General features: G+C 37.5%; 2 protein-coding genes across 8 annotated transcripts in view; both read right to left on the reverse strand.

Annotated features, from left to right (window-relative positions):
- Positions 1–3104: 3104 nt before the first annotated feature.
- LOC131302328 (nuclear intron maturase 4, mitochondrial) overlaps positions 3105–27393 on the reverse strand; it is a 30792-nt gene continuing 6503 nt past the window's right edge. Inside the window, exons 1-7 of one of the 7 annotated variants that reach the window (XR_009191700.1) lie at positions 14464–14661; positions 12815–12991; positions 9854–12333; positions 9477–9663; positions 8506–8651; positions 4702–6695; positions 3105–3780 (exon numbers count right to left, since the gene is read on the reverse strand). Coding sequence is in view for 1 of the 7 variants with exons in the window: in XM_058328888.1 (XP_058184871.1) it covers positions 10031–12333; positions 12815–12923 (2412 nt within the window). In the remaining 6 variants the exon portion in view is untranslated. Of the gene's footprint in view, positions 3781–4701; positions 8652–9476; positions 12334–12814; positions 12992–14463; positions 14662–27393 lie in introns of those variants that run through there. The other 6 variants (XR_009191699.1, XR_009191701.1, XR_009191702.1 and 3 more) reach the window with 6 other exon arrangements.
- LOC131302329 (probable gamma-secretase subunit PEN-2) lies at positions 18414–26086 on the reverse strand. Its single transcript, XM_058328889.1, has 3 exons — positions 25847–26086; positions 22728–23063; positions 18414–18755 (listed from the first exon to the last, which is right to left on the reverse strand). Exons 2-3 carry the CDS (start codon positions 23041–23043, stop codon positions 18595–18597), a joined length of 477 nt encoding a protein of 158 aa, XP_058184872.1. The 5' UTR covers positions 23044–23063; positions 25847–26086; the 3' UTR covers positions 18414–18594.

Below are 27393 nucleotides of genomic sequence, written 5' to 3' on the forward strand. Positions count from 1 at the left end.
CTCTGTTTCTGTTATTCAGCTTCCAAAAGGGAAGTGTGAGCCTAAATGGATTGTGAATATCCTTTACTTTTAGCTTTTGCATTACATCCGATATTAAGCAATACTTCATGTATGAAGTTTCTGATAGCATCTCTTTGCAATTTTTAGTAAGGCGCTGGATAGCTCTATGATTACCAATTATTCTTTACTTTATTCACACGCCTGGAGTTATCTATCTCAGTTTTACAGTTTCTAAGATCCATAGGGCTGCATTTGGATCATGGATTTGTACCCACCCAAGGTGCTATCCTAGAGATCAGTGTGTCAATCCCACAGGTATTATGTTTCAGAAGGTTGTGGATTTGCTGTCGACGTGCCCCTCAAACGTTGCAGGCTTGCAGCCCAACTGGTTCTTTTGCTGGTCACCTTCGGTAGTGTAGACAGTAGCTTTGGCTATACGGACAGTTGGTGTGCCTGTAACATGGCCCGGTTCTAAACTTGTGAGGAGGGGCTCCCCTGGTCATGCCCCAGGAAAATAGCTCCTGTTGGTCACCCCTGAACTCCCTGTTTGCTAAGCAAATGGAAAGGATGATAGATCTGTGAAGGGATTTACAAAGAGAATAAGACAATTTATCTTTTGAGCTTCCAGGCTGGGTCCCTAATTCGCAAACACAGGTATAAATAGTTAGTTTGTCGAAAGCTGAATGTTTTGAGCTGGTTATACGCTGATTCAGCTCCAAGACCTGCAAGTTCCTTTCCTGGAAAAACAGGGATGATGCTAGTTCACCCGTATACGATTCCATGATCCAAACACAGCAAGCAGAATAAGATCAATCCGAAGGAACAAAAAAGTTCTTCTCTTGCTGAAAATTGTGCAAACACTGTTTTATAATCTGAGGTTTTTGCTTTCAAGTCGTTTGCCTTTTGTGTCTGTAATGTCTTGCGTAGCCTTCTGTCAAATTTGGTGTTTTACTGATTTTGATTATGGATGAACTTCAAAAAGAAAATTACGAGTGATGTTTGCAAATTTACGTTATGAGTGCAGGAACTTTATGGGTTTTTGTGTGGAGTTGGTAATTGCAAAAAAATGGTGACATGCAAGAAAATTTTGTACTGGGCTTTCCTATGAATATCTCAGACCTTATTTACTTTTTTTTCTTTTCGTTCCCACCTATTTCTAGAGTCATCTACTTAAACTTTCACAACAAGAACTTAATCAACACGACTTCTATGGCCAAAGATTTGAGTACAAAGATCACGACATAGAAAGATGTGTATTCATATTGCATGACCTTGCTAGACCGATCCTTTATTGATGTCAGATTTCAGATCTGCGGATGTAACTTTTTTTCATAAGTAGCTTATAGAAATGACTTCACAAAGATAGCTACATCTTGCACAATTGACAAGTAGTTTGTATTGACGTATTTTTATTTGGTTAGGCCATAGAAAGAAGAGGATTAATAGGCTAGTATCATATCTACGCAGAGCATCATGGGAGTGAGAAAATATTGCACTACTCATGGAGCATCTCCAGCCGTCACTGGGCAAAATGCCTACCGAAACACCCAATTCTACTATTGCTAGCCACAAAATAAATCCCCACCCCAACACCCTAAGCAAAATGCTTATTCAAATCACAAACTCCTCCTCGAAACCCTATTCCAATATTTCATCCAACATCCACCGAGCACCCATCGTCGGCCATGAGAAATACTGAAGTAGGAGAACCAACCACTTTCATCTACCTCACACATGCCCAGTCAACCTCATCCACTGCACTCTTCAACTCCATGGCACCTAAAAGTTTAGATTATTATTGGTATAATAAAAGGGATAGTGCTATGGTGTCTCTGATCATTTTAGACACCATAAATTTTGGCATAACAAAACCATTTACAGCATAACCAAAACCATTAAATGGCATAACATGTTGTGTCATTGTATGGATTAGGGGCATAACCTTTATTATTATTATTATTATATTAGGTCATAACACTTTTTAAAAAATGGCATAACAAACCACTCGAAGGCATAACACTTTTTAAAAATGGCATAACAAGTGCTATGCCATTATTACAAAAATGACATAACATAACCACTTGAAGGCATAACAAAAAACCTTTGGGAGGTATAACCGGTGTGCTATGGTGTCCCCTCTTGGCTGGTAGACACCATAGCATTTGCCTAATAAAAGAAATAGAATCGATATATTACGGTGTCCCCAAACGGCAGGTGGACGTCCCCAAATGGCGGGTGGACACCGTAGCATTTCCCAAGATAGAAATATATCGATTTTTCTTTTATGGATGATGCTATGGTGTCCCCGGTCATTTTGGGAACACCGTAATTTTTGGCATAACTTCACCAGTATGAGCATAACTAAAACCCATTACAAGCATAACAGAACCCAAACAAGGCATAACCAAGGAATATCCAAAAAACCAATCAAGGCATAACCAAACCCAACTAAGGCATAACAATCAAGTTATGCCTTATTATGGTTCTGTTATGCTTATAATGGTTTTGGTTACATTCATAATAGATTTTGGTTATGCTTATAGTGATTTTGTTATGCCAAAAGTTACGGTGTCCCCAAAATGACCGGGGACACCGAAGTCATTCCCATCCATAAAAGATGGGAATGACATCTTTTATTAGGCAAATGCTATGGTGTCTACCAACCAAGAGGGGACACCATAGCATACCGGTTATGCCTCCCAAAGGTTTTTTTGTTATGCCTTCAAGTGGTTATGTTTTGTCATTTTTGTAATAATGGCATAGCACTTGTTATGCCATTTTTAAAAAGTGTTATGCCGAGTGGTTTGTTATGCCATTTTTGAAAAAGTGTTATGACCTAATATAATAATAATAAAAAAAGTTATGCCCCTAGTCCATACAAGAACATTCCTGCTTCAGGTGCTATGTTGCCAAATGAACCATTAAATGTAGCTTGAAAAAGGTGATAGATTTACAACCATGTACACAAAACCTGCAGTCTACCTGATCATTGTATTTGGTAAGGGAAAAAAAGGAAATAGCAAAGTTGAAGGATCTAGTAGGAGTCACAACTTTACAATTTCGTTGAAAAGAAATTTGAGAACTTTCTCCATCACAACAGGATATGATTTTGAAATACAAAGGAACTGTTTTTCTCATATTACTAGTAATTGTGCCAAAGAAACAAAGTTTATGATGGGTAACCTGTTCTATTAGTCAACCAATTTTTTCGACCAAATTTCAATGCATATATAAACAAGCCACACAACCAACATTACAACATACGTGGTAAGGCCGCCCTTGCTAGATTATGAGCAGACTTAACCAGTGTCTTGGAACTTTAACAACTTTTACAAAACTAAACCTGGAACATAAAGAACAAAAATCAGAAAAAGCTGCTTAACACAAAAAGGAGCACTACTATGATCAATTAAACCGTGCACAAAGAGCGAGCAACTCGTTTTGATGCATGCATATTGTCTCCAGCTTCTCCTTAATGGCCCACTCTAACACCAGTAACCTACTCTAATTTCAACAGCAGTTGCAGAGGAAGCAAAGCACATAACAGCTTGATTTACAACATCCAACAACCAAGCAGCCGCTCTCATCTGTGTGCCCACATGCCAAGCACCATCAGTCACAAAAGAAACCCAGTTAGCATGATCATCTTCCCTACCAGGTTTATTATATTCAAAACAAAGCAACTTAGCTGATCTTTTCCTTGAAGCACTTCACTTCGAACATTACTCTTAACCGAGCCTCTGAAATTCCCATAGCCAGACCTGCATAAGCTCACTAAGCCTGAAAAAAAAAAAAACGCAAGCCTGATTAGCCTCTGTTTTTTAAAGTTCTTATAGGCGTTGGTATCCCACATTTGCAAGGAGGGCCTTCATTTATGTTATTGAAATGGGAGGAAGAAGAAGACGTCTATGTAATCTGCAGCTAGTCTCCTACTAGTACATATATGAAGATACTGCAATTGAGAAGGGCAGGTTTGCATACAGTGTCCACCATAGTTTGGAAGAGTCAAAATAAGAAGAAGATTAAAACTACTACAATTATGGCTAACTACTGCATCTCCACTCTGCATACATTTTGTCCATTAGACAAAAATTCCAAGTCCTTCAACATCAGAATCATGAGATTTGCCTTATGCCAAAATCAACAAAATTCCAAAGATGGTTCTAATTATAGCAAATTTAGACCAGATAGCTACATGGGTTTGCATCAAACAAGTCTTATTCTCCTAATAATAACAATGAAAAGGACAGATGAGTATAACCAACTCAACCGTGCGTCTGTTTTCTTTTTCTCCAGTAATTGTCATACTAATCAAAATGAAACCGTACCCTAACACCATACCAGAATTCATGTAAAAAAAATTAGAATTAGGGATTTTTTTATTTGAAAAATTAGAATTAGGATTTTTTTTATTTGCAAAATTAGAATTCTATGGCTGTCTTCTTCGTAATTGGTTCGAAACCTTTTCCCAAATTTTCTGGTGAGAGATAGAGAGAAAGATGAAACAAGTTAATACACACACAGAAATCACCAAATTCATCAAAACCCAAAACAGATCTGGTTCGAACAAAAAAAAGCCCTAATGAGAGAGAGAGAGAGAGAGAGAGAACAGGGCTTTTTAGTTCGAACCAACATAGCCCTAAATTTGGGTCGAAGCCCTAAATCGCCGAAAATCCAGAGAGAGAGAGCGCTTGGTGGTACCTTGTTGTTCCTCTTCTTCTGGTTCGAGTGAGATACTTCGATCTGGTCATCGTCTTCATTGGCGTCGTCTCTTCTCTTCTTCTCTCTCTCTCTTCGTCTACGCTGAACGGGTGAAAGTGAGGGGACTGGGATTTTGTTAGGATCCGACTGAGAAGACCCGGATGACCCGCGAACGTTTTTTACCCAACCCATGATCCCTTCTTACCCGCGCATCTCTCCCCTTTATCTAAGCCGTTGGATAAGATCCAACGGCTAGGAAGCAAAGTCCGCATTTTGGCATTCTAAGAGCGTCCGTAGCTGAAGCCCTCTGTATAAATACATATATTTTTTCTTTTCTTCCATGTCTATTAATGAAGACATGTCCTATATGAATGTATAAGATTACCATGGTCCAAATAAAGGCATAATTACAGTTTAACCCAAATATTTTTGAATCATTTCATACTAACCCCTCAAAATTAAATATATATATTACATTTTGACCCCCAGTTGTGTCCCCGGTGTGCCCCCAGCCGTGTTCCCTATCAAAAAATAATAAAAATTATTGGACACGCCACGTGGCGTGTCCAATACGTATTTGGGCGTGTCCCCGTGTCCAATACGTGGACACAGCGCCCTTTTGGAGTGTCGGTGCTACATAGATTTTGGCACCTACTTGATAGAAGCAAACCCAAACAAAATCCATTACTGATTGCAATATCCAACGATCAAACCCACAAATGATCCAGAAATTGTCAAATTGGAACCAAACTCACAAAAATTAAGCACGAATCAAACCTACGCCAACAAAACCGTGCACAGTATCAACGACGTTGGAGCCAACAACACCGGAGCCAACGCTGAGAGAGAGAGAGAGAGAGAGAGAGGGGCAAGGGGTCCTAACTCATTTGTTGTGGTGAGTTACTATAGCAAAGGGGGTTTTGCCGAGGTGGGAGGCTAGTCAGTTGGGTGAGTGTTTTTAGGGTCTGGCTCGACTAAGCGGCAAAAAGGAAGAAAAAATAAGGCAGTTGGAGATGCTCTTACCAGCAATATAGTGTAGAAAATGTTCAAAATTTGCTAGGTTTTGACTATGAATTTGTGGATTAGTGAAGGGGTTTATGGGGAGGAGAGTAGAAGTGAAAGAGAGAAATTAAGAAGAGAATGATGTAAGAATCTACATTAAGGTGCTGTTTTCATCAACTTGGTAATGGAAGGGAAGAGGCCATGCAATTGTCAAGGAAAATGCTTTCGCTTATGGTTTCTCTCCTAACCATCTTCTATGATGTCACAAGCCAATAAAAAGCGGAAATGAATTATAGAAAACACCTTTTGTCTCCCACTAACCAACCATGTGGTATCAACATTACGTTCAAAAACAAAAGAGCTACACACAAGAACTAAAGGCCAAGAACTAGACCCTATCTAAGCACAAAAACCAATTTGAATGAGCTTTGTCCACTACACGTTTGTGGGCTAATCTTTTCCCTCAAATCCTTATCAATGGTCATAATACAAACAGACAAGAGGCCTTGCATTAAAGACTCCTAGCATTCGCTTCTATCCATGGTAGACTATTTATGCAAGCGACAACTTGCAAATAGAAGAACCCTATCAAGGGACCTTCTCTCTACTAGTACTACCCCAAAGAACAATCCATGCAGTTTTGACAGGAAAAAGACTCAATTTGCGGCAGGAATCCAAACTCTATTCCCTTCAGTAGATTTACGTTTGGAAAGGACAATGAGTATGAGCCATAATAAGCATGATTAATTTAGACCATCTCCAAGATCCATTGCGAATGACAGATGGAACTTTCATTAGCAAGGAGATTCATAGGTCCGTAACTTCTCTTTCCAACTCTCCCACAATATATGCTAAACAGTTACCTCCCCAGACAAAGCCGTCATTTCCCCCAGTTTCTTTATGTTTAATCACAACTGAGGGAGAGAGCCCAAACTTGTATTTGAACGTGATGTCTTTCGGAGAGTCATCTTTCTTGAATGCTATCCTTGTCCCTAAGTAGAAGAATGTTGACCCAAAACAAGCCATTAACTTGTATACAAGATGTAAAACAAGAACAGATATGCATGATGCTAATAAGCAGGCACGTTGAATAGCGAAAGATTAAAGAAAGGACTTTCTTTTTTCTATGGTAGGTCCAAGTACAAAACTCGTCAACTTCCCTGTCGGAGCCTCATCCTCAAACTACAATCATCCCTCAATAAGTATAAATAGCAACATAGCCCAACACTTGATCATAACTCATCATGCTTGCTAAATTTGGAAACTAAACCCTACCATAACAATTTTCACTTAAACCTTACCTTTTGTTTCTCTGGTTTCTTCCTTCATATGGAGAACATGGGAGATGGAACCTCCCTCCAGGTTTGGATTCGACCCAACAATCCTATCATAAGGCGTCACACACTCATGCTTACCTTCCAATCCAAACATCATTCCTAATCACGACCTCTATCCATTTGATGCATTGGAACTCCATGACAGAATCTCTCTCTCTCTCTCTCTCTCTCTCTCTCTCTCTCTCCATTAAACTCTTGTGATTTACATGAATCTGTTAGTAAATGGAAGATCCATAAGTAAAATTATCTGGAGTTCTACGTTGGTGAAGCTCCAGTTGGAGTCGAGACTAATTTGGAAATTCAGTAATATCACTTGTGCAGCTGTGGTTTCAACGATACATGTTGCACAAGGAGAGGAATTTTCAATTTCACTTACCAGTTCATAAACAATTGTAAGTACGTTTATCCGATGTTTTTGTTTATTTAGGAATTCAGATACAGGTGAATGGGTTTTATGTTGCATTCAAAAGAGAAATGCCAGTTACAGAGGGAGCAACTGCCATGGGAGCGATTGGGAACAAACTGAGCTATCATTTTTGCATGAAGTATGTTAAAGCATCCAACTCAAAAACCAATTTGGCAATGAGTAGGGAGGCCACCTAGGCTCATATATTAGTGTTTGGTGGAGATAATTAACCAATGTGGGACAAACTCCAACACTCCCCCGCAGGCGCGACCCCCGACTCGCACGTAGAGGGTTAAACAAATGATCCGTAACACATGGATCACAACCAACAACGATGCACTAATGGCACAAACAATGGGGAACAAATTCTCCGAACCCTAGCTTTGATACCATGTTAAAGCATCCAATTCAAAACCAATTTGGCAATGAGTGGAGAGACCGCCCATGCTCATATACTAGTGTTTGGAGGAGATAATTAACCAATGTGGGACAAACTTCAACAAAGTGTTCACGAGGAAGTAACTTCTTCACAGATAAATTGGGCCTGTATAGAATTAAGTTTAGCATCAAAGCAATGCGAAGATAATTGTTCCTTAAAAATTGGGCAATCAACAATGTTCACTTCAAAACAGACTATGGAAAATTTAGGTAGTGTTCGGTTGCTATTTCATTTTTAGTTTTAGTTTAGATTTTAATCATTACCCTATTTCTTTCTCCGATCATTACCATATTTCTCCAATTATTACTTTCTCATCTCTCTCTATCTCTCTCCAATCATTACTTCTCTCTTCAATCATTACCTTATTTCTCTCTCCACCCACTACCAAAACTAAACTAAACTAAACTCACAACCAAACAAAGCCTTAATCATTTCCATTTCATACCCTAGTTGGTATCATGACCCATTCCCATGTTAATCTTCGAAATGAATGACAATTTGATTGCACCTAATATCACATTGATGAAGCCTTGACAAACTTTGAGAAATTTCTCCTCATAGATATATAGGAAGACATACTCTCTGCTAGGTGTTCGCTAAAAATCATAACTAAAACATACCCCCTGTTCTGCAGTCGAAAGGCCCTGCATCTCTGCCCAAATTATCTCAAAGAGCATTATTTACTTCCAATTTATCAACAGTTCCCCACCTTTCCTTATTTTCTTGTTTGTGCGTGTAGCCAATAGTTTCATCTGCAACAAGCGAACTGCGAATGAAAGAGAACCGGGAATGTCAAACAACAAAATTGTCTGCAAAAGTTTTAAAAAATGGGACTCTTGCACAATCTGTTTGCAGTAGAATATAAGCACTCTTCAATTGATTAGCCCTAGCATTTATGGTTACTTGGCCACCATTCCTAGTAGTAGCATTTATGGTACTTGAACATCAAATCTAAATATTACGGGGAAAACAAATCTATTTTGCACAGATTAATAATACCAAAAACATGAAAACTAGATCCGATCCAGCCTACTTGTGATATAATTAAATAGATTACTTGGTTAAAATCATTGTCGGGAAGAGCCTTGTAATGACCAAAACAATAATGATCCACGTTTAGCTCAACGAGTGAATTAAAGGGGAAAAAATGCAAGTTTTGGCTGATGTGAAAAGAATCTTGCATTTTGATCCACATTTAACTTAACGAGTGAATCAAAGAAAAAAGAAATGATAGTTTTGGGTGGTGTGCATAGAAACTTGATGCACTTGCATGACCAGCGCAATGATAAGAATTCATCTTGTTTAAAGAAACGAGGATGTCACTTGCTACGATTCCGAAACGCTACGAACCTGTCGTCCAGAAAGTCTGACTTACCTATTTCAAAAGAGTTCCACATCTATGGCTATGCTTGGATCTAACTCTCTCTCTCTCTCTCTCTCTTTTGTATTTTGGCATTATCACTTTTGGTTTGGTGAACACTATACAAAAAACATTATTCTATGTACCAGTGGTACGCACCAGAGTTCAAGATATCGTATACACTAGTCTAACTACACGTAAGCCTGCTATAAGGAAAAGAAACTGAATTACCCATTCTCACTAATATTGGAGGCAACAGAATCTTGTAATATGCTCTACGAGATTGCCGTATAGCATTTCACTGGAAGAACTTTCCGAAGTGCGTGTTCTGCAATGTCATTTGGTGAATATGAAATTCTTTTCTTCAGCTCTTCGCACCAAAACCAAGTCAAGAATCGCATTACTCCCGAAGGCTGCCCTGCGTTAATTTTTATGTCCAGAAATTTATTGAAAGCCAAAGCCCAAAAAGTATAGAAGTGCATAGACATATTTTGACATACCTAACAGGTGATATGCAAAGAAACATTATTTTGTAAATCACTGCAAAAAAATCAACTAAAGGTATCTTATTTTGCTGAAATACATATCACGAAGTTGAATCTAACAACCTGAGTAACAAAGCCAGGATGCTTACAAATGTAGCAGGAGTCTCTTCTTTCAACAAGAAGATTAACCAGATTCATCAATCATCAATCATCCCGAAATGATACTTGTAAATTAGTATACTTGAAGCATCAATAGGCAATGCATTGTGCAGCTTCAAGACCATCTTTATCGCATAAGTTTCATTTCCAAGCACCAAAATCAATAGATTGGAGTGATATACTACCGAGATACATATCTTTCAAATGTTGCTTACACAAGCCAATTCGCCTTCTGTTCAAGCTCGGATGGATACAACTTGGAAACCCAGTCTTCCAACCAGGATACTTCTGTCTCTCCATCACGTGAATTGTATAAACGCATGGTGCCACAGCCATGCACCCCATAACAAAACAATTGCAAGGCCTTGATTGGCTCACTATTCTTGCCAAGGACAGCAAACACAAGCCACTGTAAGAAATTCCATACATGCATTCAGTTGCTTGTGAATCTGATTTCTCATTTGCCAGCTCATGTTCTAACTCTGGGGTTGATGGGATTCTGCTCAATTCTGAATCAAATTTCATCTCTATCTCAGTTTCATGTATTCGGTACTTTGCTGCCAGTGTTCTGATACAAGACTTCCTAACCTCATCACAGATAATAAGTTTTATGTCATTGAAGTTTTGGCACTCACCATACCACCTAAACCATCGCAAAACTAGCCCTTGGAACCAGTCCACTATTTGGTTGCTATCTTGTAAAATAAGCATGCGTGATGTACATGAAAATCCTTTGGAATTTGTCAACCCATATCTTAAGAGGCGTTTCTTTATACTGTTTACTGGAGCAATAATCTCGGTCATTGTGACAGATTCAGTCGAAGAGCTAGAATCAGGCAAAAGGGCAATAAGTGAAGCTGTCTCAGAAGAAATATACTCTTCTGCACACTTTTGAAATTCATAAAAGGAATCTCTTAGTTCTTGGGGCAGCGATGGTTCAGCAATACACTTTGATAAGATGAATTCCTCACTATCAATGAATTTGGCATTGGTGTCTTGCATCCATACCTTCAACAAGAGTTTGTACCAGTGATCCGTTTCCATTCCAGCTTTCCGAAATGTGGAAATCTGACTCAAAAGAGATTCATTATCAGCTAAATGCTTGATCTCGGATTCCTTAACCTTTTTCAACCCGTGAGCTAGCCATTTCTTCCCTATTCTGAGTGTCCCAGCATCCCAAGACTCTCGTTTCTGTGAAGCAAACAATTGTACCTTTTCCTTTAGCTTGTGAACGGCTCTTACTGCAGGACATTCTTTAACACTTCTTGTAACTAAAGTGCCAAGAAATTGTATCCCATGGGGATCAATACACGGTAATATTTCTGTCTGCTTGTCAACACTCAAGAGGAGAGAACCCTCCAAGTAAGTCTGCATCTCGGACTTGAAAGCAAGAGCTACATCTTCGGACCCAGAAACGGCAAAAAACATCTCATCCATAAAGCGACAACAATGTACCTTGATCCTAGATGTCTCCACACCATTGTGTTCAATGATATTGTCTTTCATCTGTCTTCTAAACCAGTTGCGCAACTTGGAGTGGGAACCATCTTGTTCGTTATCAAACCCCATGTCTAAAGTTTCAAATTTCATTGAGATTCTATAAAATTCACGATCAAACAGATCGAGATATAAGTTCATTAAAATTGGCGACAAAACCCCTTCTTGTGGAAGACCATGGCCTTTTGGGAAACCTCCAAACTCAAGATTGAGTACTTGGGCATCAAACATGCTCTTGATGATAGCAAATAAGCTTGGATCTTCTATCTTAACCTCCATTGTGGAAACAAGTTTATCTAGGACATAAGTATCAAGTTTTTTGCTGATAAGCAATGTAAACCACCAGTCCGGATTAGAGATTTCTTTGCTTATGTACTTCAAGGCCGAGAGATGCCCCCTTCCGCTTCGGCAACCATGCGAGATTTTAGAAAAGTGGGGCCTGTAAACAACTTCCAAAACTATCCTAATGGCTTCTTGAACAACTTTCAGCTTAACATTAGGAAGGACAAGTACTTCTTTCTGTGCACCCTTTGTCGAGATAGAGAAAGCATTGGCATTAACATTGAAACAGCCACACAAGAGCTCCTCTGCCAAGGCTTCAAAAGGGATGCAGTCACCCCCCAAAGCTAAGTCAACATTTGAGTTCACTCTAATAGAATCATAAGCATCCCGAAGAGTTTCTGGATTGGCAACCACCTTGTGCATGAGGTCTTGAAACTTCCCATCAATATATTGCTCCTTCACCCTCTTCTTTATACGGAGTTCAAGTAACCTCTTAAGCTCGACACGGGTTTTGGGTTTTGTCTCATTAAGATTAGAAGATTCGTCAACTAGAAATGCTAAGTCCTTCGCCAAATTAGCTTTCCCAACATCCTTATCAATGACACTGCTGAATGCTTCTAGAGTAGAAAAGGTTGAGCGAGTTGGAAACCCCTCGACAGCTCTTCCTAAATAGAAAAAAAAATTCACATCAAGATTTTAACGAAAAGCTATAATTTGCATAAGAGATGTATAACTGAATTAGTTAGTCAGTCCGGCCGCTGGACAGTATGGTTGATACTTTAAAAAGGCAATGAAAAAAGTCCTTGGATATTATGTAAAGGTGTTCTTTTGTGACATGTTCCACTTCATGCAAACAAAATACAAACAGCAATGGTAGCAACACTGTAATGTTGTACCATCTAAAATATCGCACACCCATATAACTTCTCCAACAACGCTTTATGTGAAGCCTGCAACACATGATCAGTAAAATCGCTATCATTTTCCAACTACAAACTTGAAACATCACGTAGAGCACAATAAAGCATGAATAAAAATGACTAGATAAGATTTGAACTAATTTCAGGCATTCCCCACACACCCAGTAGTTAAATAGAATTCACCTATCAATATGCGAGAGTTAGATAGGCAAGACAAGAGCTTTACCAATACCAACTGTGAATGAAGAATAGATCCCAGGATGACTGATTCTACGTAGTTTGCTCCATCTCATCAACTTTTTCCCACAAAAACTCAACAAGTCAGCAAACCGCATTTTTAGAATCTATTTTTTCCTTTCACCACCATTGTGCTCAAGACCAATCACCACAGAAATATAAAAAACTGCACAACCCCATAACATAACTTGTTAGATGACACCCAGAACAACAACAGTCACAAGTACACACGTGAGATAAGAGTGAGCTACGGTGGAAAGAAAAACAACTCCCACCGTCCCATTTGCAGAGTCCCATTTTGTAGACTCATGTAGATAGTAATAACTCAATTCAAATATCAGGGTAATAATGAAATTTTACTAGGTTTCAATAGTTAATTTTGGAAGGTGGACATATATTTTAGTACGTCCCAAAAAGGAATAAGGGATTATCAAAATGGGATGGAGGGTGTACTTTTGAAGAAGCTTTTCAACAAACAAGTGGTGCTCATTTCCAACAAGTGGGCTTCAGAAATCAGAACAGCTTCATTCACTTGTTTTTATCTGTTGCCTCGTTCTTGCACTGAGCATCAAGTATAAGAACCCAGAGTCCTTACCTAATCCACATAATCCTCATAGAGTAGACCACTTTCGCTCTCAATCCGTAGTTTAGAGACATTCTCGTAGGTCGCTTTCACACTCACACACGTGAAATTATGTGACGAAGGGACATAGCAGCATGAATTATACCTATATAAAAAACAGTTACATGTTGACACACACTCTGCTATATCCAATTTTCATATTGCTTTCGAGCATTTTGAAGGGCGGATCTGGCGCAGTATTAGAGCTGTGCCATTTTGACTTGAAGGACACAGGTTAGGTTCTCAAAAACAGCCTCTCTGCCCTCTCTGCTCACCAAAACTAGTGATATCCATATTTTTTGTACACGAAATTAAATAGATAACATTACAAGAACTTAAAACACACACAACTTAATACATACACACAACATACGCCTATGTGATTGCTTTATATTTTAACCGATGTTGTAACACTGTGTTTTCCCAGACCCCTCTTATGCATGAGCTTTGTGCATTGGGTACACCCTTCTTTTTCCGTGCACTTTTAAATCGTATTTCATGATCATTGGCAGAGCCAGAAAGTACTTAACTACTTAAGATGGTTTAATGACAACTAAAACTAATTTTCCTCGTAATCGGAAACAATTAGATATCACTAAGCTTAAAGAAACAGTTACTAAGCCCACAATTAGTTCATATGACTTTGAAATGAAAAGTAGTATTATGTTTTTTTATTTGGCAAAACAGAATTTATTCAACAACAGCAAGCAACTACAAAAGCACTAAAAGGCATGACTCAGGAGACCACAAAGATCAAATCAGAACCACCACTGCCCTGGGTAAAAAACCCAGAACGCAACTGCTTCAGGGCCCCCCCAAAATGGTTACTCATGTTTCACTGATTCATTGCTGCCTGCTGGTGTTTCAATCAGACATCATAATAATCATTTCAAGGAGTGGTTATTTGCTAGGCCTTTAAGCATCTAAATTAAGCATGGAAAATTGCAAACAGAGATATAGAGAGAGAGAGAGAGAGAGAGAGAGAGAGAGAGAGAGAGAGAGAGAGAGGTACGTACCCGCTCGAGTTTGGGAAGTTTGTAATCGCGAAGGAGTTGGATATATGGGGGGAGGATTACAGAGGAAACCCTAGAATTTGATGCTTTTCGCAAATTACTCCTCGTTAAGTGTACCGTTTCCAAGTCAAAGACAGATGTGAGTTCTACTTGATTGATGACAATGTCAACCTACCTATATACTGCCTTTCAAAAAAAAAAAACCTACTACTCAACTTTTCTGGCGGACCTACCGTATCTAATTGTTTGAACTCTATACCCAGATCGAGACAATGAAAAACGCTTTGAGAAAGAGCAGAATATATCCCGAGGGAAATTCTAGGTACTATGAAAGATTACCTGAAATTATCTTGAATTTGAAAATCGTTGGTCTAGATTGACTTTAAGTGAATTTGGACTATTGATTTAGAAATTCAGGATAATTTCCGAGTAATCTTTCAAAAATTATTATGAACTTCTAGTTACCACACCATGTTACAATCAGTCAATTGAAAAATGATTTTGACACTTCACTTTTTTATAATAGCACTCTAAAATTTGTCTTTTAGTGTGTCTTGCTATGTGTAATTTTTACACTAAAAGAAAAGTTTTGAAATGCTATCATAAAAAAATAGAGTTCCAAAATCACTTCCCTAGTTAATATTACTATGTATTTAATCTAAATCACGCATAATTTTTCATACTTTAATATATGTTGTGACATCCATTCCTAGTCTCACATCGGTTAGATATGGAAATATTGATTGGTACTATATGAGAAATAATTATTATTCAACTATAAACACTTATGTAATGGCTCCGTCATCCCGATGCGTCTGGTGTCTGTATACATGTTCCACGTTTGCTGATCCATATATTTTTCGGTGTAAAGCAAGTAGTGGCTCCTGCTTATGTAATGGCTCCATATTGGAGTATTCAATTATGCTTTGGAGTTCAACGGAGTCGTCTTAGGATTTGGACCGGCAGTTGTTTTCTATTTCTCTGTTTTAGTTGGTTATCAGTTGCCGTTGTATGGCTTGCTCTGTAATTGAATTATCTATAGTTGCCATATGACGGATATTAATGAACTGGTTTGGTCTTCTGTTTGAAAAAATAATAATCACAAACTCTTACACACACTCACATCTTTTGGTGGGGTCCACACACATTAAAGGTGTTATGTGTGTGGCCCCAATGTGAATGTGATTGAATTTGTGTAAGTGTTTGTGATTGTAGAATGATTGTATAAGAAATGCCTACCATATGCTATCAAGTAGAGTTATAATTTTTGAACCATGTAGTGAGGCTAATGCTAAGTATGTCAAATGACGCGGATCATTACATATGTAATTGAAAAAAGTCTCTAGAAGATGATTACATAAAATAAAATAAAATAAAAGCACATCTATAGTTTTTTCATTCAAAATTGTGCATTTTTCCCTGATTGCTATAAATGAGCCAAATTAGAACAGTAATAAGTTTTGATTAGCAGAGTAAAAAAACTTTTCTCTAAGGAAGATAAAATAAAAACTTTTTTAAAAGAAAAATAGGTGGCTAGAGCATGTACATCAACAATAGGTAAACTACCTGGCCAAAAAGCACCTTTTTTACTTTACCTATCCAAATTTCCCTTCCACACTGCAGCAACCTCTCTTTCCTCTTCTCCATTCCCATTAAACAAGATAAAATAATGCATACGGAGTATATCTATTTATTTGATATTATAATAAATGAACAGTTGACAGAAGAGGGCAAACTGGCCTTCCTAGTTCCGACGACTTTGGCTAGGGTTTGCAGATAAGTTTCGATCATTCTTCACGAGTCAGCGTCGGATCCTTGGGGAAATCCATAGTAGCTCAACGTGAACTGAACTCCCAGATGAAGCTGCACACCCGCATCGAGATCTGCGCGTTTTGTAGTGGTCTGGAGATTCTACGCCGCCGCTGGTGGTGGTTCATGGTGGTGAGCCAGAAAACGACGCCGGGGAACTCGGTGTTGATGGAAATGCTCGGGTGACGATTGTTAGATTCCGGATCAAGTCGTATGCAGAATCGATTGCGTTGGTGGTGCTGGATTTTAGAGAGAGAGAGAGAGTGAAATAGCAGAAGAGGAAAGAGATAAGTGAAGAACGGGGGAGAGAGAGAGAGAGAGAGAGAGAGAGAGAGAGAGGAGGAGGAGGAGGAGAGAGAAACAATTATATTTTAGTGAATGCTATGAACAGTGGCTCGGGAAATATACCGACCCAAAAGTTCAAATGTATTTTACCTTGCACTTTACCGATTCTGGTGTACCATGATTTTCTCACTTTGCATAGGTATATAAAGTAAACTTGGGTGTTTAGCTAGTCTTGTGTACATGCTCAACATGCATACCTCGATCCTTAACCGCATCAAATTTTTATTGCTCAATTTAAAGATGATTTTTTTTTCTTTTGTAGTTGACTCCCAAATTTGCAGAAGAAAAGAATTAAAAGGTGAAATAAAGTGAAAAAAATAAGAAAAAGCAAAAAAAAAAAAAAAGAGCCAATGAAAAATAGATCTAGCTTAAGAAAGCATCAATGATTAATAATAATAATAATAATAATAATAATGATAATAATAATAATAATTTTTTGTTTTCTTTGTTTAATTGTTATTTTCTCATTTCAAGGTCAAACTTTGTTAATTTTTGATATTTTTATGAGATTGTTGAAAAAGTAGCAAAACTTACAGCAAATTTTCTTTAAACTGCAAAGCACGATTTTTTATTTTCTCGCCCTTTGGAGATTTTGTGATTGTTGGAAAATTTCCTTATTTTTGAGTTATTTAAATGAGAGTATGGGAAATATTTAAAAATCAGACCAAATTCTGAAAAGAAGGCATTGTAAACTTTAAAAAAGGTCAAATAGTAAATGTTTTTATTTTTCTTATTGGTTATTTATATATTTTTTTCGCCATTGGTTTAACCTAATCTATTCTATGTTAGGGGACTTGTTTTTATATTGGTCATTGACCGAATCACTTCTTGTTTCATCATGATAGTTGAACAATGAATGGTAATGCAGGAGGAAATGGTAGTAAAATTTAGCCATTATTACTTTACATCTATATTGGAGGGTATTTGAAAATTGGGTAATCAAAAGTTCCGAAGCAAGTTGTTCGCAAAGCCCATGTTTTGGCTAAATATAAAGACTTCTTAATTTGTTTTAATGCAAGTTATTTTTCTGCTTCCTAAATAAAAATATATATGTAGAAGCGTTGGATTTAATTTGATGGTAAGTGTATTTATCAGAAATATTTACACAATCCATTCCAGAAATCTTCTTAAAAAATAAACTTATTTCACATTTTCAAACTAAAAAATAAAGTAAATGAAAAATAAATTTTCAATCTTTTTTGCACCGTTTAAAAGATCTCAATAAGATCTATTAAACAAAATCCATATTGTTAAATTTTTTTTTTGCTCAAACACATGATTTTTGAATTTAAAATTAGCTTCTTAAAAAATAAATACTTATTTTGGTTTCTAGAATGATAGAAGAAAAGGAACCATTAACTTAGTTGTTATTTGCTTCGGAATTTCAGAAGCATCTCAATAACTGTGCTGTTTGATAATGTATCTTGATTTTCCAATAGCATACAAAGCATTTCTTAGATTTCCTGGGTAAATCCTTCTACAATTTCATGATCCAAACACAGCATGAGCATTGGCTAGAAGCAGAGTGCCACAGCTCTCAGCAGAAATTAAATTTATCTTAGCTTTGTTAAGGATAATCCCAGATGAATTACCACCCCCAAGGCCAAGGTGTTTCACATCACAGGAATCACATTGCCCGGACCTCCCCCACTTTAGAGTATAGCATGCCAAATTGAAGTAGATCACAAATAATCACCTTATTTCAAATTTCCAACAAAACCTTTTAAAACAAGAACTAGTACTTGCTAGCTTTGTGACATTCGGTTTGGACGCTATCAAGAATTCAAGGAATTCAGACATTTTCGGGATAGAAACTCGTGTTCATGTTGTCCAGTACCCTTTCAGGCAAAGTTAAATATGTTTCTAACTATTGTCGCAATTTCATTATAAGGTACAAATGAGTATATTGCTTCAGGGAATGAATATACAAGAACTCTTCAGATACGACATCACAGGCATATGAATACTGGAGGCATGCAACTAGATCCAACCTGTCAACCCAAATCTTTCAGCAACATTGTACATCAACAAGTCATCCCAAACATGGCCGAAGAGACGCTCCCCTCCAATGGAAAATGTGAGGGCCCACGATGAGATGATAGCTGCGAACACCGTGAAACCAATTGCTGATCCAACTACATCTGCAAAAAGTTCGTTAAAATCCTAGAAGGTTAAAGGCATAGAAAGTGGATCAAAGTCCATAAAGACCAGGGCCGTCTGCAGTCAAATAAAGGGATGGAGGACAAAAAAGTAAATGGATCCGAAAAATGTAAATGATTCAATCAATCAGGAGTGATGTGTTCGACAGTTTTTTAGCCACATAATATATAACCATCTTTTTTCAACAATGTCCAGGGTTTTTCAAAATTGTGAGACAAAATAGAAAAAGAAAGAAAGAAAAAGCTTTGAGATGGTATAAGTATAAAATTTTATGGGTTTTGTCATTTAACGACCCCAAGTGAAATTTTGACAAAGCTCAATGAAGGAAAATGATTCATGTAGCCGACCCCAAGTGATTGAGACATAAAGCTTGGTTTGGTTTGTCATTTCACGACCGATGCAATTTTCTAGTATACCAATTTACTACCTGATTCATTTTAAATGACATGATTGTGGGGGTTTTACTTTTCTTTTCTCTTCGGAAGGTGAAAGCTGTGGTTTCAAATGCTGTGGAAACCAAAATTGAATTGTTGATACCAAATCGAATCCTAAATAGCCAAAATAGAAAGCAAAGCGTATGTCTCTTAACCAAATAGTATGTCTCAATGGTGGACTTTTTTTGTACTTCGAGAACTCAGTTGACTAGATGCCAAAAATTCAATCTGTATCACCATATGAAAATGCTCTACACCATTTCCTCCAAAAAACACTCAACTCAAAAGCCACATAGATCCTCCTATAATCTGTTGGGGTAAAGTCCAAATATGAAAAGACCAGAATATCCAAATCTAAGCCAACAAGATAGTCCAAGGGCATGCCCCATGAGAAATGACGAGAAGTATTGCACCACAAAACATGGATCTTTTAAAAGACTATGAAGATGCTGCTCTCTCACGAGGTGAGGTTAAGGGCGGGCCAACTGTGATAGATCGTTGTCAGCATTGAAAGGGTAGTGCAGTTTTTTAGGCATGATGTTCGTTGTTTGGAGTCTAGACTTATCACAACCCTGAAAGCACCTTGAAACTTAACCAAGTATAGACGCATTTAACTTTAAGGGACAACTATCATGTGCCTAGTCTGCGTAAACATGCAGAATTATCAAGCACCTGTAAACTCGTGTCTAAGACTTGGCACGCCTCAATTACTTACAGGTAACGCCCCGTCAATGTCAAAAGGCAAACCTGAGGTGTTGAGCTGCCATATAGTGACTGAGAGGCAGCCACGACCTTACATGCTTGTGATACTAAGCCGATGGTGTGGCCATCCAAAGAGCTCCGTCAATGGTGGAGCGATGCAAAAGGATGCCATTGAATGAAATCTGCGATACGAAACAAAGAAGTCCCCAAACCGTTGTTGATAAAGGAAAAGCTAACTGCCCACGCGTAATTCATGGGTTACATGGGGTGCAGCAGTATGTAGTTCATTTTTATTCAATGATTACTCAAGTGTTGCAGGTCGGCAACAGTTATAGCTCCATTACACATCCCTTTTATCATACCGCTTCAATAAATCCAAAGCCTATGACATCAAATCTTGAAGGACTATCATATAATTCCACGGAGACTTTTCAAAACCTAATGATCTATGTTAGCCGACACAGAAAATAAAAATAGCTACGACCTCTTAAGCATAAATCCAAACTTCTTATAAGAGACTATACTTTCCGTCTGAGAAGCACATATAGGACACGGGACATAGATACGTCAGGACTTAGACATGCGGATACATTATTTTGCTAAAAAGTAGAGATACACACAATTTTATACATCCAAATAGACTGTTATGAGTGTTACGCATAAATATATCATCATAAGTTTATGTCCAATTTCAAAAGTAGATAAGATACAATAAGTTATGAAGAATCTAGATTGACATAGGATTCAAAAAATCCCTACATAAGGGCAACAACATGACAAGGAATTCTCAACAAATCTTTTTAAATAATTCAATTCAAATTTCAAGTGGATTTAAATATTATATCATAGCCATTGTTATTTTTCCAACTTTGCATATAATATTGCAAATTCCAATATACTATATATATATATATATATATATATATATATATATATATATATATATTAGTTCCCTTCTCCTAAGGACCACCTTAACTTAATAAAATAAGGACCTCTTTTTCCCACCCGATAGAATTTCGATGATCCAAGCCGCTCAATGTGTTCAAAACGTGATTTTAAGAGTACTTGTGAGAAATCAGCAAAAAAAAAATTGACCGGAAAGGCTTCATCCGAGCAGTTTTTGTTTGTTTTTTATCGAACGGTTCAAATAAAAACTGCTCGGATGAAGCCCTTCCTGGACTTTTTTTTTGCTGATTCCTCGTGGGTACTCTTTAAATCACGTTCTGAACACATTGAGCGGCTCGGATCACTGAAATTCGATTGAAAAATGGGAGAAATGGAGAGGTCCTTATTTTAAATAAAATAAGGGCCTCCTCATTTGAAAATGACTGTATATATATATATATATATATATATATATATATATATATTTATTTATTTATTTATTTATAATCACATGTTAGCAAGCATCTAAGAAGTGTTGTTTACACTTTTTTTTTCCCCCTTTGTCGTAAAAACAAATCAAGTGTAGGACACCTTGCAAAAAGTGTTGGGCACACGTCCAAGTTAAGAATTTTATTTTCTAATTATGGACACAAATAAGAGTATCAGGCACGTTTCTGAGGAGTGCCGGTGTCGGACACAGAAACGTCACCATCTCTTTAGTGTCCGTTCTTCTTAGCTTTCTAGCCTTAAGTCTTAACCGAATACTCTCGCCCAGAGCTGCATGGCATGACAAATAAGCTTCATGCCCCTGCAAGGGCATTCCTATCAGGTGCACCTTGAAACCTCAAAAGCGATGCCATCTCTCCTTGCATAAATCTATATAATCATCTTCCTCAATAGTGGATGGTTTCTTGAATTTATATGCCTAATTGTACAAGAATATCAACTCTGTAATCTCCCCACTACTAACACTGTCTGAAATGCTACGTTCCTAGCACAATTCATATTCTCAATATAAAAGTTTTAAAACACAAATTGCATCAAAGGTGAAACTTTGAAAATGAAAACCAAATTAGGTTTGGGATTAGAGCATGCCTTTACTCAAATATTAACCCACATTAAAACAAAAACCATATTAGGTTCGGGATTAGAGCATGCCTTCTCTTTACTAAAATATTAACCCACATTAAAACAATTTATATACGCCGCCCAAAACATTGCTCCACTCCTGGACCTATAACTACTCAAAACGAGTTTTACCCAATTAAGGAAAACCTTTAATCCCTTTTGACCTCCAATTTTTACTCAACAGGCTACTTCTCTTTCTCAAATGTTTCTAACAAAGCTTCTACTTATATTTATGCTTCGACTTGAATTTCTCCTTTCGATTGCTTCATACCAAATGACGCATTTGCTAAAACTTCAGAAAACTTGAGCAAAAATACGAGTCAAGGGTCGGCAGTGGTCTGACAAGTGATCCATAAAAATCCATAAATGTTAATGTAGATACGAGATATACAGGTATAATAGATACGTGTGAAGTACATATAAAACGATAGAGAAGGTGTGTGGGGCTACCCAAGGAGTTGGCATGGTGGTCAAGGCTTGAGACCTAAGGGTTTGCTCCGGTCTCAAGTTCGAAACCTTGCTAGCAATTCCTTTGGGGTTAGTGGAGCAATTCCTCCGACTTTAAAGGGGATCCCCGCATGCGGAGCCTCAAGATTAGTTGAGGTGCTCATAAGCATGCTCCGACTTTAATTGGGCTCCAGCAAGTGGGCCCCAAGATTAGTGAAGGTACACATAAGCGAGCTCCGACTTTAATTGGGCTCTCTGAAGGTGGGTCTCAAAGATTAGTCGTTATGCGCGTAAGTCCAAACATGTGAGTTATAAATAACAAAAATAAAATAAAATGTGTGCGGAGGTGGAACTTACGGCGGCGAAGGAGGGGGAAGGAATGGGAGTTGCGGAGGACAGGCCAGAAGTAGAAGCAATTGACGGCCCAAAGAAACGGAAGGAGAAAGAATCCCAACTTGAAGAACCTTCGGGCGTACGCAGTCGATTCTTCCTCCGACAGGCCGAGAGATCCGTCGACGGTGGGCCAGCTAGGCCGTCGCGATGACGAAGGGAAGGAATTAGGGGGGTTGTTGTGGTGATGGTGGTTGATTTGGTTGGTGGTTGTGTCGCGGTGGGTGCAAGGAAGTATCGGTTCTGCTGATTCAGATCGGTCGCTGTTCTCTGACTTCTCCATTCTCTCTGTCACGACCCAATCTGTTTTAAAGCGATTATATCATTTTATGGACAATAAAAAGAATATTATCACCAAGTCAATAAAAAAACCGATTTCTTTTCATTCCATCATGCATTGAATTATAAGTCCAACCAAAATTAAGATAATAGCAACAAGTAATCCACTTCCAAATCTTTCAAAATTTTCAATTCGCCACTGAGGCACCAAAATCCAACTTAATTCTTAAAAAATTCACCTACACTATAAAGTACAAGTTTTTTTTTTCAATTTGCTAAGAAAAAAAAACATAGCAAAACATTTCTAGAGTAGAATCTAGCACTTATCATTAAATGCCCATAGTAAAAAATATATATACAAGTAGTCAAAAGATAATCATCAAAGCCTACAAAAACATTACTTAGATCAACTCGTCTAAACACGAAAGTTAGCTCCACCACCGTGTCCATCGAAGCTTATCCTTGTCCTTCGAATCTGTATGGTAGGGGTGAGCACGACCGCCCACACATATTCTACTAGAAACTAAAAGATGCAAATAACATGCCTAAAAATATGAATGCCTGTACACTTACACCCATTTCTACTAAACTCAAAATTCTACCTGCTCAACAAAATACGTAGTAAATATAAACCAAGTCCGAAATAAAATGGAACCAAAATCCTTCAAACATAAAACAAGTTGCCAGCGGATGATACTGTCCTTTTAATAAGTCCAAATGAGAACTAGTATTATATACATAGCGCCCTTACCTTTTAATAAGTCCAAATGAGAACTATTAAATACATAGCGCCCTTACCTTTCTTGCATAAGACCAACATGTTCTCTTTCTATTTCCTTTTTAACACTTTGAGTTGTAAATAAGTACATGCAAACTTACGATTTTTAATAAACCCAAAAGATAACAATTGAATACCTCATGCCAAAGAACTAATGAATACATAGTAACATTTACGCCTTATGTATCAAACCCAAATAATAAAAATGAACAAACAATCCGATAGGTTATAACTCCAAATTTTCAAATACTGAACCCAAACCAAACCGAAAGAAAGCTTATCTCAAGTCGAACCAAAATAACAATAAAAATAATCCGATACAATACGATAGCAAATCCAAATTACCACGTAACAAGTCATAACCAAACCGAGCTTGAGCTCATCTCAAATATCCAAAATCACAAGAGTTATAGACCGACACACTCACCCCAGGAGCCATTCTAAGATGCATCCCAAATTCACAACCAATTTCTCGGGCTACTAATCATAATTTCAACAAAGTCATAATCTAGAATTCGCTTAGACAATTATAAACTTATCATAAAGTCATGATATATTTCCACCTACACAATAAGCATAAAATGGCAAAGTCGGCCGCCAATACTTGGCTCATGAGCCCACATAAGAAGTAACAGTTCCAAATCATCCAAACCCTACATATAGGTAAATTCAACTCTCAAATTCTTAACTTTAACAAAACCCAAAGAAATCCAAACATCGGAGTGCAAGCTATTAGGCTTAAATGTACCTCATCATTTTTCCTTAGTCAAGAGACTCAAGACAACTCTTCCACACATTACCCATTACTAGACTTGACACTAGAAAAATAAAATGTGCTTTTTACAAGATATTAACAATTCATCTATGCACCCACGATATTGCTTTCAAGTTTCAAGTAAGCTAGGAATAAACATAACCTCACAATAGGAATCACAAATACCCATAAGCATAATGTTCTCGATGCCCCCAATCAAACACTACATCCATCAATGTCTATCTTCAAATAAAAACATCGAGATTAAACAATATCAAACAAAGTAAGAAGGTAAAGATAAGTTCAATCATCATAAGCTATGGTGTCTAGTTACAAGCACGAGTTTATCTTCTTCTTCTTCTTTTCGCTTTACGTCAAACATCTTATAAGCGTATAACAATGACCCACAAATCACATTTTTCATTTACTCAAACATACTCACATATCACATTTGCATTTACGCACCAATTCTTGAGAACAAGTCCAGCAAGCTGTCACAAGACTCCAGTTAGTCTAGGGTGCATCCTACGTTCATTCTGCCCAAAACTCAGCATGCAGTATCTCCTCATTTAAAAATTCCTATAAAATAGAATATAACACTTTATGAACCTCTCCTTCACCCCTCTTATGCGAAATTTTGTTAGGAAAGTAACGGTACTATCAGATGTGCAAAGGAAGGTCTACCTTTCGCATTTTTGAAAGGAACATCAGTGCTGGTCCTGAACGAACCAGTCCTCGAAAAATGATCAGAACTCACTCAAAACTTCATCAGACTCGATAAGACCAGTTGGGTTTGAAAGCTAAGACATTTTTCTAGCTTTGTGCGCAAAAATCACTCAAAAATGTGAACTGTAGAAGAAATAAGGTCGTTTCAAAGTTGACAGCTCGCAGGAAGGAAAAACAGGCTACCACTACTTGTTGGATTTGATCTATTTTCTCCAAATGAGTCATGTTCACGAAAAATCACACCCATAGTAGATAATAAAGAGAATAATCAGTCCAAAAATCAGATCATTTGAAGGTTGATTGACGCTCTTAAAAATTCGTGCAAAGTCAGGTCTCTGCAGAAAACAGAGACATCTCATACCTCTTGCTAGAAGATCACCAAAACCCCCCATCAAAACCACGATCACTACAAGATACACATATATCATACACACTTGGATTATATTAGGGCTTTTCTTTCCATAGGTCAGTATACTACTTGAATACATGAAAATAATTAGTTCCCAAACCCACTACTTGCATTTTAAAGTAGATAGTAGAAAACCCTACCTCAAAAGAGAGAGAAACTTCCAAAAATGGCGAAATTGCTAGGAACTCCAAAGTTGGCTGATTTAGATTTCGTTTGGTTCAATGTGTAGCCCTCTGTCCGTAGATCACGTTTGTTTCTTGCTTTTATGCGAGATTCTCGAATTTTGGGCTCCGATTAAGGAGTTAACAATGAGGGTTTGTGGGGAGTTTGAGAGAGAGAGAAGACGCAGGGAAAGAAAAATGAGAAGGAAGGAAAAAAATGGGGAATCGGGTACCATTTAGCCTTTTAGGTGTAAAAATTACACCCCATACCCTACTAGTTGCTTAGGTACTCCCTCAAGTCCTATTAGTTAATAAGTATTTCAATTGTGACCCATGTGCCATAAGAATGATTAGCAACTAATTGTGAAAGCTATTCAAAGTGGGCCCCCAACACTCTCATCTTATGGCCGCAAACTCGAGCCCGCACAACCAAACATACACATACGTATAAATAAATAAATAAAACTTTGCTCACAAAATTATCTAATTACAATTGCACATAACAACATCAATAAATAAAATAAAATAAAATAAAATTAGGCACGGGTCTCTTCACTCTCCCCTTCTCTATCCACAAAAATATAATTTTTCCTTTCCTACTTTCGATTCAAGGGAAAGTTTTAGGGTAACAGTCTTACAACAATCACACACAAACACTTACACAAATTCATTCACATCACTTATGGGGTTCACACATATTACATACCTCTAATATGTGTGGGGGCTCACATATGATGTAGGAGAGTTTGTGTAAGTGTTTGGGTGTCCCTCTCGACTTTATTTAAATTATACTATTATCCCTTTTATGCTATAAATCACACTGTACCCCGTCTATTTTAGAAAATTGGGCCACATCTGTTATTGGACTGTTAGTCGACTGGATGGAAATACATGACATTCTCTACGGGTGGGCATTGTATCATGTTGTGTCATAGTATTTTTTGTCGTGTTGTTTTGTGTTTTTGTCAAAGTTGTCTCAATCCTAACTCGATTTGTTTAGTTTTTTGGTAGCTAGATACTAAGGTAACAATTCATAATACCAATTGCTTGCAGGAATTCCTAGTCAAATGACAGGGAGTTGATGGTAAACATGGGAAATGGAGTTAAAGTCAAAGTGGAGCTCTTCAAGCACTAAACATATTGACACAAAGCACTTGTTTGTTCGAGAGAAAATTATGGCGTCTTACATAAATGTTGAACACATTTTTACAGAGCAAATGTTGGCTGATCCACTAACTAAAAGTTTGGCTCCTAAAGTGTTTCAAAAGCATGCGACTCTTATGGGATTAGTTGAGTCTTTTGTTGTTTTTACTTAGTGGCAATTCTGTATATTGTAATTAGCTGCTACTATGCTTCTTTTTTTCTTTTGAACAACGAATTTTTTTTTATAGATATAAAAGATGATGAACAGTACAAGGGAGGCTAGAGTGTAAAAGCTGCTACTATTTTAATGATGATATTTGGCTGATCTTATTCTTGAAAATTCACGTATGCATACCATGATAAGCTTGTTGCCATATATTATT

Source organism: Rhododendron vialii, chromosome 10a, assembly GCF_030253575.1.
Source record: "Rhododendron vialii isolate Sample 1 chromosome 10a, ASM3025357v1".
Classification (NCBI taxonomy): Eukaryota; Viridiplantae; Streptophyta; class Magnoliopsida; order Ericales; family Ericaceae; genus Rhododendron; species Rhododendron vialii.

What these genes read in the sequence shown, in the direction of transcription:
- LOC131302329 (XM_058328889.1), bottom strand. Translation starts at nt 23,043, where the DNA reads ATGGAGAAGTCAGAGAACAGCGACCGATCTGAATCAGCAGAACCGATA. An exon ending in CTTCCCCCTCCTTCGCCGCC is followed by an intron (nt 18,756 to 22,727) that starts GTAAGTTCCACC and finishes AACTTTTTGCAG; the next exon opens with ATGTAGTTGGATCAGCAATT.